The sequence below is a fragment of the Phlebotomus papatasi genome, chromosome 3 (assembly GCF_024763615.1).
Source record: "Phlebotomus papatasi isolate M1 chromosome 3, Ppap_2.1, whole genome shotgun sequence".
NCBI lineage: Eukaryota > Metazoa > Arthropoda > Insecta > Diptera > Psychodidae > Phlebotomus > Phlebotomus papatasi.
This window is the reverse complement of record NC_077224.1, coordinates 80,474,465-80,489,453: the sequence shown is the minus strand read 5'-3', so window position 1 is coordinate 80,489,453 and position 14,989 is coordinate 80,474,465. Positions and strand designations below refer to the sequence as shown.

Here is a 14,989-nt window from a genome sequence, read left to right as displayed (position 1 = left end):
TATTAAATGTTTCATGGCTTAAAATCAAATCAACATCGTAAACTATATTACAAAAATATAAAATCCATAAAGTTGGACACACCTGTAAATCTTTAATTTATGGCTCTCAAGCCTTATCTTTAGTGTCTAAAATCTTCATAAATTTCTAAATTATCATAGGAAACTCTAAAGTTTAAAAGTCGAATAGAATATTGCAATTTTCATTTCTCTCTTGTATTCCTCTATACCTGGTTCAAAGTGAATGGATGAACAAGTGCAAATAATCATAAATTGGAGCAACTTTTTCTCAAAAATTAAATCACACAATATTTGGGCTACAATCGAACACACAAGAATTTTACGCAATGTGTGAAGAGAGTTGTCTTGTGAAAGACCACTCTTTATACAATCAATTTTATAATGCTGCACCCCTCTGGTATTACGTGATACATTGCTCATAAAGTTATCTAACATGTGCCTTTGCACTTTATTCTCTCATCGGCAGGCAAAGCACTGTGCCTTCTGACCAAAACAGATCTCGCGGAACGAATTCCGGGAGCTGGTGATATACTCCACAATGTCTTGCACATGCTCGTGCGAGATTCACAGCTGCTGCATCGATATCTGCCCAATAGTCCGGTGACACCAACAAGCCGATATCCCCTATCACCGCACAGTCAACCCCCAACGCCAAACTGGACACAACTAGCACCTCCGGACAGTCCGCTGCTCCATTCTGTGCACCTGCAACACCTGATGACCTCCAATTCCGTGACGCTGAGTCCCGCCCCATCCGTCGACTCTCAGGGAAGTCCGCCACGGCAGCAAGATGGTGCTCAGGCAGAGTACACAAATGGGAGCAGTAGTAGCAACAGCAATGGCGTCGTAACGAATGGTGCCGGAAGTTCTGGCAGTGCACAGTCCGAGTCTGACGAGGACACCTTCACATATGGCGGTGTCAAACGCGAAGCAACCACCAGCAATGGGAACACAACTAGCCCACCGGTCACACCTCTGCGCAAGGAGCCACCAAATCTGCCACAACAAATAAATGCCGTGATGAACTCATGGTCAAATCAGCTGACGGAGAAATCGGCGTCAGCGCCAAATACACCTGGTGCCTTCCTGCCCGTCAAGACCGAATTCTTCCCCGTGAAGAATGAGTTCTTCCCAAGTGACTCACCAGAGCCCAACACAAGTGAGTACCTCCAAAATTTTTAACTCTCCCCGTGCCATGTGACTCACATCATACTTCCCAACCACTCTAATCCGGATGGTGATCAATTAGCACACCCATTCACGATTTCGCAGGCCGATAATCGAGTTATCGCGACGGGGCACGGTGATTCCTGACTATTAAGTTTAGCTAAGGGGCAGTTCAATGTACCACTAAAGACTCTTGCACACTCCTTCCTTCGCTTCTTCAGAAGGATCAAAACCTAACTAAATGTCCTAGTTCATCGCCATTTGAAAGGAGGAAAGAAATAATGTGTTTTAGCTCGAATGACCTTAGAATGTTGCTCAAATCTTGTTCAGTTGATCAGGTTGCCTTAATTGACATCATTGCATAGCGTCTACAATCTAAACTGATAGCCCTAACGGCCCCAATAGACCTTTTAAGAAGTGAAAACACGGGATTTCGACCATTTAACTTCTCCTCCTTCTCCTTCTAAAACGAATCACAGTTCTTTACATGCTGCCCGTCAAATAATATCTGCAGATATCTTTAAGATTTCTGTAGAGAAAATCTACACCTCTACAGAATATCTGCAGATAAATTCTGTAGATATTCTTACGAATTTTATTTGGGCTTGGGACAAAATTCGTCAGAATATTTCGGCAGATTTTCTGACGAATCTCTAGACGAATTTCTGTAGATATTCTGTAGATTTTTTCTACATTCCAGACTTTCCAGACAAGATGTGTCAGAAGAGATGGAAAAATTTTTCACTGAAGTTTGCAAAATTCTATAGAGTTTTAGTGATATCACGGTGTTTATATAAAATAAAGAATTCTGCGACGCCGTGTTACATGTAGAGAAAAGTGAAGTGAAAACTTTAAACAGAGTGTCGACCAAAATTTCATGTTTTTGTATCATTCGATTGGCGATTTTTAAGAAATTAGTATTTTTGCTCGCAGTTTTTTTACTTATCTAAAATGTGTACTCGGTAATGCTTGTTAAGCAGAGCATACAATTTTCTTTATAACTTCTACAGTTTCTTCATAAATCAACAATATTTTTGTGAAGTAATGGAGGTTATGCAGATTTTCTAGGGAGAAATTCTGCCGAGAATCTGCAGATTTTCTCTGAATGTACTAGAATATACCGTTAAAATTCAAAAAACCTCCGAGTAAAATCGGCAGGTAGAGCAATGATTTGACGGGTGCAAACTGATGCTCAACTCCTGTTGCTTGACAGTCCCCCATACGGCGTGAAACAGAACTACTTCCAGTAGAACAATTTGATTAATTCCAAAATCGGGAAATTTGAGATTTCCTTGAACAGTTCAGGGAATTATTTACGTAATGTATTTACTTGAAATTGGATGATTATCAATATCCCAGTCTCGTTGCCAAATTTCAGGATTATATCGGAGTTTCAATGAGATACACGTGTGTTCTGTTTAGATTTTATTTCAAGACTGACATTTCATTCTTGCCCGACCGAACAATTGACAGCATTGACAGTATTGACAGCCTTTCTCCCAACCCGGCAAGCCTCATGCGCTACAATTTATTTTACAGTCGTTTGTAATAAAACGTATTAATAATGATATAATAAACTCTCGCGCAATCGGTTCTTTCTCAATCAGGCGCAAAATTTTGTTGACAATTTTCATGTTTAATTTATAAAGCTAATTTGCTCAAATTCGCTGTTGTTTTTCCTATTTTATCGTGATTCTTTATAATTGAGCGCTTTTTGTGGAATTTACAAAGGCTTTGACGTCCAAATCTATCGATAAACCGGATGACATTTCGCCCCAAATGTCCATTTGAGAGAGAGTCTGCTGTAATAATGAATAAGTTATCTCTAACCCTTCTGTCACATTTGTCCCAAAGCAAATCTAACCTTACTTTTTGCTCTATGATATTGGTAATCTCCCCGCTAGAGGGCACTATACCTTATAAAAGATATATATAAGGCTTTAATTGATAATTTCGAACTTAGCCGCGGGATCTACATCTTTACCGATATTACCAATCGAAAAACGATGAAGTACATGATCTTTCAAATGATGCACCTCCATCGCGTACCTCATTAAATTGACAAATTAACACGTTTCCACTTGACGCCTTGCGTGTTTTTAACGGTTTGCTTTTTATGTTATTTCAGATGGTCGGCTCCTGTGGGACTTCCTGCAGCAACTTCTCAATGATCCCGCCCAAAGGTACAGCAGTTACATTGCGTGGAAATGCAGAGATACGGGTGTCTTCAAGATCGTCGATCCGGCTGGCTTGGCCAAACTCTGGGGTATCCAGAAGAATCACTTGTCCATGAACTACGACAAGATGTCTCGGGCCCTTAGGTACTACTACCGCGTCAACATTCTGCGGAAGGTCCAAGGCGAGAGGCACTGTTACCAGTGAGTAATTTTCTTTTATATTTTGTTCTGCTCCAACGATAAGGATTTAAGATTGAGGAAGATTGCAATGAATCATTCTGAGATCGAGTAAATTTTGAGATTCTCTGTCGCAGTTTTGGGTTTTTCTGACCACAAAAAAAAGTTGTCGCATTGGGTATCACGTGACTTTAGGATTTTACGTAGGTTCAATATCACATTGTGAATTTTCTTTTGGACATTTCTCACCCTGAATCACACACTCCATCGATTCATTTCAATAAATTTCCGCTCACGGACGATAAGAAGTTTATTACACTACCTGAAGTTTTCCCATGATTGATAAAGAATTCATTATCATAGAATGTTCCTGCTTCAGGTTAATTAATTGATATAGGCAAAAGTCTGGAGTTAGTCGGTTTGTTTTGGAACAGGATATCCCGGATGTCCTTTTTTTGAGGTTATCAACTACAACAATCTGTCAAAAACATGTCACGCATTGAAATGGAAGAAAAATTTACCGTTTTCCTTGTTTCCATTTTTAAGAAAATATCAACATTTTATGACATTCGTTCTTTATTAGACAACGGATTGGGAACTGGAAATGCACTGGAATGTTAATCATCGGTAAACATTCTTGACTTTTTGATTGATTCCATCAGTAATTTGCATTAGAATTTGCCTGTAAATGTTGATTCTTGCAAAGTTTAATTCGCTTCTTGCAAATCCTAGACATTTTCGTTAAAATTGATAGGAATTATTTAGTGTTTCGCGAAGATGGCGCAACAAACGGTTGTCAAAATATTAAGCGACTGTCAAAATTTGGAAAACTTGAAAAATGACTGTCATTTATTATTCTGAACAAAGAACCGATGTTTTTACAGTCACTTTTGAGGGTCTCGGTGGTCTTATGAATGTATCAGTGATGACTAGAATAATCTTTTAATGTTTCTTAGACATTCCAAAGCAGAAGTTAGCAAGAACCTGGCAGCTGGCAAGAAGCGTTCAAAACCGAACAAAGGTCAAAGTACAATTGCACGTCAATGGCCAAAACGCTACCAGGGAAAATTTATTTTGACGTTTTTTCAATGTGAAACAGTTTTTTCTAACCTCTGTTCTAAAGCAATTTTGTAGTTAAAGTTCTTATAAATATTCCAAAGGAAAAACATGTAATTTTCCTTCTGGAAATGCTCTGGAAGGTATAAGGAACGTTTAAGAACCATTAGGCCGATCAAGTGCTCTAAGTTAGCTCTTTCCGGACCACAACATATCCAGCGAACGAATTTCAGTAAAACTCACTTTATTGTAACTCTTAGTGGTCAAATATGATCCTTTGATGATGAGAGTAATGCAGTGACAAATTAGAATTCATTGAAATTCCCGCTCCAGCTGACATAATTTTGAAAGAGTTCAGAATTAACTGTCAAAATCATAAAAAAGTTTAGAATTCGATTGCAAGAGTTCTGTATTCAATCCGCCATTTTGTTTTTATTTACTTTTCGCAGAAAATCGTTTCTTTTTCAGTTTTTGGACAAACTTATTTTTCTTTTAATGCAATAACTGGAAAGGTCTTGAAATTAAAACTCTCCCGAACATGTTTATTTCATAAAACCACCGCAATGAGACAAATAGCCGGCAAATAGCGCTGTATCAGTGCCAAATGACCCTTAGCCGTTGAGCAAAAATTACTCATACTTCTTGCCACATCGAGAGTGTTAATAAATTATGTCCCATCACATTCATTGCGTCACTTGAAGAAAAATCACTTTCATACCTGGAGAGTCAATAAAAGTGCGTTGATAACGTGTTTTTGTGGCCATTTTTTCCACCAAGGTTAAATGTATTTATTTTTAGCGCGACTAAAAAAACACTCGAAACACTGACTGAGCACATGTCAGGATTTGAATTTTAACATTTTGTGGTTCTCTGCAGATTCCTGCGAAATCCTTCGGAGCTGAAGAACATCAAGAACATATCACTTCTGCGTCAGACACCAACAACATCAACTGGCACGTCTACAGCCACAACAAATGGTTCTGCCACAACAATGGGTGGTACCAGCACCTCAACATACTCCTCAGCATCTTTCCCATCGTCACCCAGCGCCTTCCAGACGAGCTTCCACCACTTGTCCGTGTCCAATGGCTCAAATTATCCGGTCAAGCGGGAATATGTGGACGTGAGGAGCTTCCCGCCCGTGTCCACGGTTAAGAGTGAGTCAATGGATGTGGGAACAGAAGATATGCCCACCGATCTCAGCATAGGCGCTGACCGAAAGTACACAATCTCCAGAGTCGAGCCTGAATGCTTTCCGTAAGTGTCTCTAAATAATTCCCACAATTTTCCCGCCAAAAAAAAAACTTGGTCAATTTCCCGCTCAAAAGAAAGTACGATAGATGCAATCTCTTGGAATTTTTTACGTGCACTGCACAACTCATAAACGCACATTCCAGGGAGTTATGTTTCAGATTTTGCAACAATTGAGTTACATTTTTTTTCAGTATCACGTAAATCAATTAAATAATAACTTTGTTTCACACGTAAGGCAGCGATTCATATAAATTTTTCAATGAATTTTTATCTCACATCGCTGGCATATCGTGAAAATCCACAAAATAGACAAGAATTCCAGCGGAGGGAGGATGATTTTTCGAGTATGGAAAATTGTTTCGTTGAATACGTGCTTTTCCAAGCAGTTTTTGTTCCGAAGAAGCCTCAGAGTGGAGAAGAAACTTAAAAGAATTATAGATGAAGGATTAAGATCTGCTGCAGTCTTTAGAAATCAAGGGACTTTAATAAAGTTTTCATTTGAATATAATTATTAAAAAGAGTTTAATTGAACATGCTTTGAACATAGAATAAAAAATAAGGGACACACATAAATTCTACAAAATTCTTCTCCAGAATTAATCATCCATATTTAATTTTAATGTTCATAACCTCATTTTAACCTTAGCGTCACTTTTATCCCTTTTATCAATGTAAACATAATGAAAAGGAATATAATTGTGTTTACTGTTCCTTCTTTATTTACCCACGCTATTAAGATTGTTTATAAACCGTTCAAGAATCATTTTAAGCGTTTTAAACTACAGTAGACTCGCATTCACGTTTAATTATGAAGCTAATTCGCTCAAATTCGCTGTAGTTCTTCCTATTTTATCGTGATTCTTTATAATTAAGCGCTTTTTGTGGAATTTACAAAGGCTTTGACGCCCAAATCTATCGATAAACCGGATGACAATCCGCCCAATTAAGAGAGAGTCTACTGTACTTCAAGATTTTAACAAATGATTGTAAATTCTTTCAAAATATTAACGGTTTAGTGTCTAATATTTTGACAGCAGATTGTCGCGCCATCTTCACAGCATACTACAGAACTTCATTTAATTTTGAAAATAAGAATTTTATACAAATGTCATCAACAATCGGTAAATTTTACCAACTATTCTTGATAGATCTTTTGAACATATATGAAAATCAGGTTAGAATGGTTATTGAAAGCCTTTATCACGTCATAAAATGATATTTTGTTTTTCAAATTGCTCTACATTACTCAAAATAGCGCCTAAAGTCACATTAATGTCGTTCAGAGCAAGAGTGGGCTATTTTAATAAGAAAATACACATCTATGATGAGATGATAGGTTTTTTATGCTCTATGCGTCACTTTTACCTATTAGTCTCCCTTACAATCCTCAATTACATTTTCTAAAATATTTTCTACTAGGAGTTACTCATTTCGGGCCAATCATTTCCTAGCCAATCTGACTAGGAAACTCACGGGGAACTCAGGGAACTTGGGGAAACCAAGAAGTACTCTGGAGAACTCATATAGTGAAATCCCGAGAGTCACTCAACCATTCTTGCCATTTTTTCAATTTCAGCTTAATTTTTGTAACAAAAGTGAGTATCCCTTCGGTAACCAAGTTACTTTGAATTTTTGGAACAGATATCATGGGGTCACTATCAGAGATACTTATAATGCAGTTATCAACCTTCAGAATCAAAACCCTGGGTCTGGCCAGTAGCATTTTCTACATGTACTTATGTTTAATCACTATAAATTTTATCGATTTTATGTACATTCTGCAGGGATTTTCCATCCAATACAGAAAATTTCTTACGCAGACGACGCAGATTCATTGCGGCAGTATTTCTGGACAATATCTCTTATTTTAACTTCTTTTAACATGCCATTTTAACCTGAATTTTAAATTAACAAAAAAACATTTTATTTCTTATTATTTATCATTCTGTTTATATGCATATATTGACCATTGAAAATTTTAAAAATGTGCAAATGTTTTGCTTATTAAATGATATAACTTCAGAATATAACCGGATTAAAAGAAGTTAGATAATTATTTCATCTTTTTGAGGTACTTTTTCAATTGACGTAACAAACTTTTGACGAATTAAAAATAATCAACTTTTTGGCAAACAATTATTTTTCATACGAAATAAGATTAATTAATATTTATAAAATACATTAATAAGATCTACGGATTACAGGCAACCAATTTGCAAAAAGAAAATTTTTAAAAAGTAATTTTTTCTATCTTTTTTCCCACCTAGTTTCTTCAACATACAAGACGTAACAAACTTATGACACCTACTGTAGCCAAATTGGACCGGTTCAAAGCTCAGTAGGGGACTTTTGTGTCAAAATGGCGGTTTCGAAATAAAATTCCCCCGGTTTAGATGCTCCCATTTACACTGATTTTGACCAATTACAACCGAATTTCGGACAACTTATTCTTAATCTAATGCGACAGTGTAAATGGCCTATTTGTTTGTCAAAAAATGCAGTTCTTAATGTCAAGAATGACTAGCGCTCTGACGGAAATTATGCGAACCCTTGCTTGTGAACTTGACAGATCTTCGAAAATATTTTCGAACCCCTTAGGTAACTTCGAATAACAAAGGCTTTGAGCACGGCTTTTGAGCATGGTTTTTGTAATTTTTCAAAGATACTGATCTAAATGTCAAGAATTACAAAAATAATGCGAATTGTAACTATAACCGAAAACAAATTTGACAGATCTTCGAATTTTCATTCGAATCCTTCTGTAAACTTCGAATAACAATGAGTTAAACTCGAAATTTCAAATCTATCTTTGTTATTTGATGAATATTCTCAACTCTGACTTGAAAGTACAAGTGAAAAAATTCTTAGGACATTTTTCCACAAAAGTTTTTCCCATGGAATTTCAGGGAAATTTTGAGAATGTATTTTTTCCACAATCAATCACAAAAATTGGTGTTGAAAACCCCAGATTTTCGAGATTTTCCAATGAGCTGTGAAGGAAATTTTCCATGTTTTTTTTTCTCTTTTCTTGTTATTGCTAATTATTTTGCTATTTATCCTACAAAATTGTGGGGCATTCCACACGCACAATTCTTACAGAGAATTGTTTTATTTGCATTTGCTAGGCTCATCAAGAATTCAAATGGGGTAACGACAATTCAGCTCGTGCAGCGACAGGAGCACAATTCCACATCACCACTGCCAGGATCCTCAACATCAGACCGAGGATCACCCAGTGGAGTGGAAAATGTGGCCCAGAGCCGCGAGAGTGCATCACCAACTGAGGATTCGACGATGCCCACGGATCTCAGGAAGACATCCGAGAGTACTGCCGGCCCCTTTAGTGCTCAGAGCCTCATGAAGAGTGACAATAACTAAAAACAAAAAGCGAGATTTCTTTTATTATTATTTTTTTTTGTTTGAGACAATCAACGATAACAATGATAATTATGCGTGATCTTATATCGCCATCAATTGAGCAAGATATAAATAATCAATTTATGGGGTGGAACATTGTCGATAAGTTAGTGTTATGTGGATCGATGTGAAAAGATCAAATTTCACCGACACTCTTAAATACAATAAATACGTGCCAATTTCATTACAAACTCTTTGTTTTTAAGAGATTTATCATTAAAAAAAAATGCATCGTGTAGTGTTATTTGGAGATGAAAATGGAGTACATTTTAGGAAGTATAACTAAAGAAACAAAGGTTAATATTTCATATTGAATTTATTTACAAAAGAAAAAAAAACAATGAAAATAACAAAATAAAAAGTATTGGATATAATAAAGATTATTAAAAACAAAAACATGAAAAATTACTCAAATTTGTTGAAAAAAGCTTCAGCAAAAGCATTTTACTGCGAAATTTTGTTACACTGTTTTCTATTTGTAGTTTAAAAACAAAAAAAAAAAAAATAAAAAACATAAAAAAACAATAATCTTAAGACTAAAGAACACATAGTGAAAAAATATAATTATATACAGAGTAAGACTTGAAAAAAAAATTGTTCATTGATGCTCAATTTGAGCATCATTTATTGTATAAAGAAAATCCCTTATTTATAATTTATCTCTTATCTATAGAAAACACATCTGTCAACGAAAATAATTTTGAGTGTTGATTTTTAAAAGAAATAGAAGGAATTAAACAAAAAATCTGTGCAATTTTTTTTGTAAAACTCTTAACGACATAAATTGAATCGAACATAATCATTGGGAAATAGGTTAAAAATTAATTTAGACAAAAAAAACAAATACTTTGAGGTGTAACCAGGAAAAAATGTGAAAATAAAATATATTCCAAGATTGTCAAATTTCTTTCTACAAAAAAAAATCACAGCAAAAAGAGAAACAAATTAGGCTCTATATTAAATTGATGAAGAAGAAAAAAAAAGAGCACAAGTGATATTTTTCAAAATTCAAAACAATTTAAAAAAATAAAGTAAAATATTTTGTAGAAAACTTACTGCAACGAAATTATCATTACAAAAAAATGTTTGAAAAGGTTAGAAATATTTTTGTAAAAAAAAAGAAAAAAAAAGTAGCTTTAAGAATCACTGTCAGATTTATGCAAAAAAAGGACTTTTTCTTCATGGAAATGTGTAATACTTTCTGTCTTCTCAAAGTAACAGAGTCTTTAAAGAAGAAGAGATCGAATGACGCAGTCAAGGAAATGGCAAAAAATTTTAAACATTTGAACAGAATTGTATTAGCTTTTTATTGTGAATTTTTTTCTAAAAAAAAAAGATTTTATTTACTCCTAATATAAGTTTCGTTTTAGTATAAATTTTTATCACTATAAATTCTAACTTCTTTGTACATATTACAATAGAAAATATATTTCTACAGCAAGGAAAATATAATTACAATGAAAAAAAAATGGAAATAAAAATTTAAAACAGAATTAGAGTTTTTTATTTACTGGGAAATAAGGAGGAAGTGTTTTATGTCTTACGTCAAACGCAGTTTTTAGACACACTGAGAGAAATCCGAAAAAGTTAAAATAAAATTCCGGAAATGTTAATTTTACCCTGCAGTATTGATCCAAAATCGGTGTAAATATTACCCTTTTCTAGGTGTATTAGGTATTATAGTTACCCTTCTTTCATGTTAATTTTACCCTTAAAAAGGTGTAAAATTAACATTAAAAAATGTTGATACATTTTTACACCTAAAAAGTGTTAAAGTTATGAGGAAAAAAAGTTAATCGCACCCTCTTTTTTCTCAGTGCATTTACGCTGTCGAAATGGAAGAAAGTATCTACACTGAGAAAAAAAAGGGTGCGATTAACTTTTTTTCCTTGTAACTTTAACACTTTTTAGATATCAATATTTTTTAATGTTAATTTTACACCTTTTTAAGGGTAAAATTAACATGAAAAAGGGTAACTTTTACCCCCAATACAACTAAAAAGGGTAATATTTACACCGATTTTGGATCAATACTGCAGGGTGCAATTAACATTTCCGGAATGTTATTTTGACTTTTTCGGATTTCTCTCGTCAGTGACTAGAGATAATTCAGGTTTTAGATTGGAGAAAAATATGACTAAAATATTTGTTGAGTTAAAACGGTAAGTAAAGAGATGGCAAAGCGTCCCAGCTTTGCGGAGTGCTCGAACTCACGAGAAATAACTCTCCGTGTATTATCTTTTCGTATACTTTTTGGTTGCATACTGATTTTCTTTTTTGGTAATTTCCAACGATTAATTCAATAAGTGTGGAAACCGGTGAGCGTCGGGTAAGGAGAAGCAAAGAAAATTTTCAAATTCTTCCCAAAGCTTTCGGCTCGGACTCCAAGTCTTCCTCAGTGGTCAAATTTTTAGTCTTTTCTTGCTTTGTCAAAGGGTCTTTGTTCACAGGGCATGGGATTTGGGGCACTGCACCTGGGCATCCCATTGTAATTGGGGCAATCCCATGCCCTGTGAACAAGAAAGACCCTTTGACAAAGCAAGAAAAGACTAAAAATTTGACCACTGAGGAAGACTTGGAGTCCGAGCCGAAAGCTTTGGGAAGAATTTGAAAATTTCCTTTGATTCTCCTTACCCGACGCTCACAGGTTTCCACACTTATACTGATTTTCCACCTACTAAATTAATTCATAAATAAAAAACACTCCGAAATACAAAATTTGTTTACGAAAAACATATTTAAGAATATTTTAGCATGTGTAACAAGAATATAGAGAAGTAATAAAGTTAATCCGAGAAAGATGCATCAATTCCGGATACTTCACCGATTCATTACCGATTAAGTCCAATGCAGTCGGGTTGGAAATTTCAAGATGTTTCAAAAAATCCAAACTTAATCAAATCAATTGAAAAACTGGTTGACTTTTGACTGGCGAATGGCACGATTATAGGTTTGTTGGGGTAAATGTTCACCTGGACTATCTCTTTTAGAGGGACTTTCCGGTGTTCGCCAGTGAAAAAGGATCAGCCTAAGATGAAAACACTTTTTTCGTCTTGCCCAGAGCTTTCGGTCCCGATGTGGACCTTCTTCAGTGGTCGACTAAATAATGTTCTAGCAATTACTCTTACTTAGGGATCGTGAAGTTTGAGGGATACATATCACTCATCACTATCAGGATGTCAATGTGGGGTTTGGTTTTTCTTCTTAGGAGCACTTGTTTCCTAATTTTTGTAGCTAATTTTCATGAAATTTTGGAAGGAAAAATTTGATGTGAATTTTTGGCGTCTGTTACAATAACTACTTTCTTTTGTCTATAGTAAATATAGTTAATTTCAATTGAAGAAGTTCTGATTTTTATTGTTTTCCATATATCATTACTTAAGGCCACTTCTGAATACTCACATTTTTTAATTATGTATTATATTTTTTAATTATTTTTTTTCCACAAAAAATTGCAGATTTTAACTCCAAAACGTAAAATCAAACAAGAATTCCCCAAATATTTTCAATTGGTCTGAGGTTAAGAGTGGAGGTGGCCACGCCAAGACTTTAATATTCTGAGCTCGGAACCAATCCTGGGATGGAATGATAACTTTTCGACACTATCGAATCGATAGTATCGATAAACCTACATCTGTTAGATAAAGTGAATGTCGACTTTTTACGCATTCTTATATCGTTATATTCTTATATCGTTTAAAGTTTTCAGAATCGACAGTCGATAGTATCGAAAATAAGTTATCATGTCATCCCTGAATTATCCTGCTGAAATACGAAGTCATGGCGCCAGTCTACTGGAATAATAGGTAGCAAACCACCTCTGAGAACCTCAATATAATGCCAGCTTTTCGGATAATGTCCGGATCCATATAAGAGTAGAACTTTGATATAAAAGGTAGTGACAAAATACTAACATTATGATTCGGTTTAAGTTTTTGGGACAGCGGAAAGTGAAAGACTTTTTATTCATTCCAACGTCTTCGATTGACTCTTATTCAATGAATCAGCAATACATAATACATAATTATTCTTCTTCAAGAAACGAATTCAAATCAATTAGAGTACTTCAAATAAACATTGTGCCAAATTTCGGCATAGTTGCATGCAAGCGTCAAAGTCTCAAGTTTGAAATGTAATATATTTAATAGAAATTGATTTTTTTATTCCTTCTACTTAAGGAGTGTTGCTTGGAACCTTGTAAAGAGTTTACCGTCTTTATTTACTCTAAAATCATTCTTAATACATTTTAAAATGAATAAAAATGTAGACATAGCTTTGGTGCCCTATTTCGGCCACCTTCATTCTCATAGTTCCTTGCCCTTCGGGAATTCTTCCAATATCTTTTTCAAGTCATCTCGTTTGTCGAAGCTACATTTTTTGTTATTCTTTTGCATTGTATAATCTCTAGAGTACGTAAAATCTAAAAGTTCATGGAAATTCGAGGAACAAAAAGGGTGGCCGAAATTGCAAGCTGGCCGGAATTTGGCACACTTACCCTATACCAAAAATTGCAAGAAGCTTACCCATTCTTTTGTCTTCTATCATTCTTTCTTTTGACCAAATAAAAACGGGAAGTACAACAGATCCGACAATAAAAAACTCAAATTAATCGATTTGAAATTATAGTCTTTACTTTAAGTTTATTCCAAGATCTCAAAGTTCAATTTTATTTACATAAGTTTTATAGTAAGTTCCAGTCGACTAGCTGAGCTAGTAATTAATTAAAAAATACAGCTAATACGAATTTATTTTGTTAATTTGTCTAATTGTCGCTTTCAGATTCTGAGTCCCCTGTACCCTCTGTATCCTCGGTATCCTTCGACTTTTTCTTTTTCATTGGTGGATATCCCAGGGCCCTTAGTCTCCTGTATACTGTCATTTTGCTGACCCCCAATTCTTTTGCCATCTTCCACAGTGGCGTAGGTGGATTCCGTTGCATAATGTCCTCCAATACCTTGTCCTCAATCTCATGTGGTCGTCCCTCACGTATCCTGTCCCTCAGATCGAAATTACCTTTCTCGAACTTGCAAAACCATCTCCTGCAGGTCCTGACATTCACAGAATCCTTTCCATAGGTATCACAGATTATTTTACATGCTTCGGGGGCTATTATTCCAGAGTAGTACAAGTGCAGGAGGCAGTGGCGGTAATGCACTTTAGCTGCTCTTAAATCACTATTTTCCATTTGGCGAAGAGATTTGCGTGAATACTCTTTTGTTTATATTTCCATTTGACAACTCTCTGGCTAAGAGAGCTCTACACGAAGGAGAAACATTGACATAGAGGCCATTTACATCACCGCATTAGATTGGGATTTGTTTAATTTTTCTCGATATAAACGACCGCTCGTATCGAATTGGATTGGATTCAAATTGTCCCAATTGTCCTAAACATTTTCGGAGCGCGAAAAGCGAAATTCGGAGTTGCATTTGACGTTAAAACTAACCTATCATTTGTGTTGTTTTGGTAAGGGAGTCGCACAAAATAAAATTGTCATGACTTTTTTGTGTATTGTGCAAAGATATGGGCAACGACAAGTTTAAAAGAGATGGCAAAAGAAGGAGACTAAGCTCCTATTCTAAATTGATCAGGAGAAGGAGGTTGTTGTGACGATAGATTCTAAAAAAATCGCAACCAAGAAGTTTTTGCAGAGTTCCTTAAACAAGGATATGAACGTAATGTTAAGCAAATTGTGTAGTTAAATTTAAGAATCTTAAGCTAAA

The 14,989-nt window shown here is 35.2% G+C and overlaps 1 protein-coding gene across 2 annotated transcripts in view; it reads left to right on the top strand.

Moving 5' to 3' along the window:
* LOC129805946 (ets DNA-binding protein pokkuri) overlaps positions 1–10,759 on the top strand; it is a 72,330-nt gene extending 61,571 nt beyond the window's left edge. Inside the window, exons 3-6 of one of the 2 annotated variants that reach the window (XM_055854236.1) lie at positions 485–1,177; positions 3,314–3,563; positions 5,472–5,852; positions 8,975–10,759. In XM_055854236.1, coding sequence (XP_055710211.1) covers positions 485–1,177; positions 3,314–3,563; positions 5,472–5,852; positions 8,975–9,227 — 1,577 coding nt within the window. In that variant the 3' untranslated portion in view covers positions 9,228–10,759. Of the gene's footprint in view, positions 1–484; positions 1,178–3,313; positions 3,564–5,471; positions 5,853–8,948 lie in introns of both variants that reach the window. The other variant, XM_055854237.1, reaches the window with a different exon arrangement.
* Positions 10,760–14,989: the final 4,230 nt, after the last annotated feature.